This window comes from Bison bison, unplaced genomic scaffold (assembly GCF_000754665.1).
Source record: "Bison bison bison isolate TAMUID 2011002044 unplaced genomic scaffold, Bison_UMD1.0 scf7180017864383, whole genome shotgun sequence".
Taxonomy (NCBI): Eukaryota; Metazoa; Chordata; class Mammalia; order Artiodactyla; family Bovidae; genus Bison; species Bison bison.
Window position 1 is genome coordinate 5,902,381 of NW_011494955.1, and position 2,554 is coordinate 5,904,934.

General features: G+C 56.9%; 1 protein-coding gene across 1 annotated transcript in view; it reads left to right on the top strand.

Annotated features, from left to right (window-relative positions):
* The first annotated feature begins 6 nt into the window (after positions 1–6).
* Positions 7–2,554, top strand: part of KRT7 (keratin 7) — a 14,172-nt gene continuing 11,624 nt past the window's right edge. Inside the window, exons 1-2 of the mRNA XM_010857873.1 lie at positions 7–139; positions 1,812–2,023. Coding sequence (XP_010856175.1) covers positions 1,992–2,023 — 32 coding nt within the window. The 5' untranslated portion in view covers positions 7–139; positions 1,812–1,991. The remainder of the gene's footprint in view (positions 140–1,811; positions 2,024–2,554) is intronic.

Sequence of the window (2,554 nt, forward strand, 5' to 3'; positions counted from 1 at the left end):
CATCCGCGCGGTCACCATCAATCAGAGCCTGCTGACCCCGCTGCAGGTGGACATCGACCCCTCCATCCAGCAGGTGCGCCAGGAGGAGCGCGAGCAGATCAAGACCCTCAACAACAAGTTCGCCTCCTTCATCGACAAGGTGAGCTCCCTCACTGCCAGGAGCCAGGCTCCAGGCCCCAGCAGCCGCCCCGCCGTGCCAACGTGAGCCAGGCGCTGGGAGGGCTGGTACTCTCTTTCCTCCGATATCGGGGACTGAACCCTCCGCATGAATCCTGTGGCTGTTTTGCCAACCTCAGCCTCTCTCTTCCGGCAAGCTACCCAAATCAATCTGCTTTTTCCCTCCCCGAATGTGTGCCGGGGGCTGTCCTGTGAGCTGGAGTTCTTGAGCTCAGTTTTCGAGTTCCAAACGCCTGGGGCCAGGACTTCTTTCCCTGGGCCCCTTTCTCTGAGAGGGGGCTGTGTGGAGTCGGAGATGGGGTAGGTTGAGAACCCTCCCACCTGTCCTCTCCAGTTATTATCTAGCAGTTGCTGGAAATAAAGGGCTGGAGAGAGGGAGGCTCCCAACCCTGGCTGCCCCAACTACCTGGTCTTCCAACCCTCTATTTGGTGGTGGGAAGTGAGGCTCTTCCTGCCCTTGGAGAGAGCCCATTTGGGGCACTGAGTGCCCCCTGGAAGGGCCATTTAGGAAGTGTTTTTCTCGGTTGTTCAGGTCCCAAAAGAGTGGGGGATGGAGATGGGGGCGCAGACTTGTGGGGGCTGGACCCAGGAACTAAGGGCTAGTTCCCTGGAGCAGGGCCAGGGTCTCCTCCCTGGGCATGGAGCAGGCTTTTCCTCTCCTGCCTTGTGTAACTCTCCGCTTCTCTGTTCCCCATCTCCTCCTCTCCTTCACCCTTCAGACCATACACATCCTTCAGGTTCTGGGGCAGCCTCCACAGAAAGCCCCAGGCCCAGGCTTCCTCCCCCTGCAACTTAGCTGCAGCCCCAGGGTTCTGCTGCCTGAATGGCTGGTCTTGAGGAGGCTGGCTTCCCACCACCAGTCATACTGGTGCTTCTTAGGGCTCCTTTTACACTGGCTTGATTATAGCATCCTGTCCTGAGGCCCTATTGGACAAAGAGGGAAGAGGGGAAGGGAGGATATTGAGAGAGGAAGAGATAAGGTCCCAGCCTAAGGGAGGGGGCCCAAGTCAGGCTCAGGATGAAGATAGGAAGGAGGCAGCCCTTCCGAGTGGAGAAGGCAATGGCACCCCACTCCAGTACTCTTGCCTGGAAAATCCCGTGGATGGAGGGGCCTGGTAGGTCCTGGTAGGTCCATGGGGTAGCTAAGAGTCGGATACGACTGAGTGACTTCACTTTCACTTTTCACTTTCATGCATTGGAGAAGGAAATGGCAACCCACTCCAGGGTTCTGGCCTGGAGAATCCCAGGGACAGGGGAGCCTGGTGGGCTGCCATCTATGGGGTCGCACAGAGTCGGACACAACTGAAGTGATTTAGCAGCAGCAGCAGCCCTTCCGAGAGGGTGGTGGAGACCATCACCTGTGGTGCGATGGGGAGCAGAGGAAGGAGGAGACCCTAAAGCGTAAGCTCTGGGACATGTCTGTCATCTGAGCCCTGCACACACAGGAGACAGAGAGTCCTGGAGGAGAGGCTTGTTCAGGGTGGGCTTCCTGGAGAAGAGGGCCAAGGACTAGGGGCCCAGCTTGGGGGAAGAGCCAGTGGGAATGCGATTCTGCCACGTGGCTGGAGATCCTCCCAACTGCGCTGAGTGGCACAGTCTGCCCTCCATAAGTTCCCTCCTCCTGCTCCTTCTAGGTGCGGTTTCTGGAGCAGCAGAACAAGCTGCTGGAGACCAAGTGGGCGCTGCTGCAGGAGCAGAAATCTGCCAAGAGCAACCGCCTCCCGGGCATCTTTGAGGCCCAGATTGCTGGCCTGCGGAAGCAACTAGAGGCCCTGCAGCTGGATGGGGGTCGCCTGGAGGTGGAGCTTCGGAACATGCAGGATGTCGTGGAAGACTTCAAGAATAAGTATGGTCCACCAGTACAACCTGTGGGGATTCGTGCCCTGGCCAATGTGCCCCTGTCAGCTCACCCCCTCATAATCCTTCTGGGGTCAGAGGTCAGGGGGTGCTGCTGCTCAGTACAATACCTTCCTCAAGGGAAGGAAGGTCTTGATTCACAGGTTCCCTGCCTCTCCTCCCCTTGCTTCTCTTTGTCTCTGGGGGCTGTTTCCAAGTCATTCTGGTCCTTTCTCCCGACTTATTTCCAAAGAACTCTCTCAACCCTTTCCTGATCCACACTGTTCCCTTTGGGAGCCTGACCAGGGCCCAGGAGACAGCAGGGCAAGAAGTGTCCTATGACAGATATGCGTCAGAACTTGTATGACCCTCAGATTATTCTAGAACAACTCCATTTTGTTCTTGTGAGGATTAGAATCCAGCAAGTTGCAGGGACTTGATTGAGGTTGCAGAGTAGATCATTGGGAGTGCTGGGTCTTACTTTGGGTCCCCTGACTCCCGAGAGGAGACATACATGGAGCCAACTTGAGGAGGAAAGAAG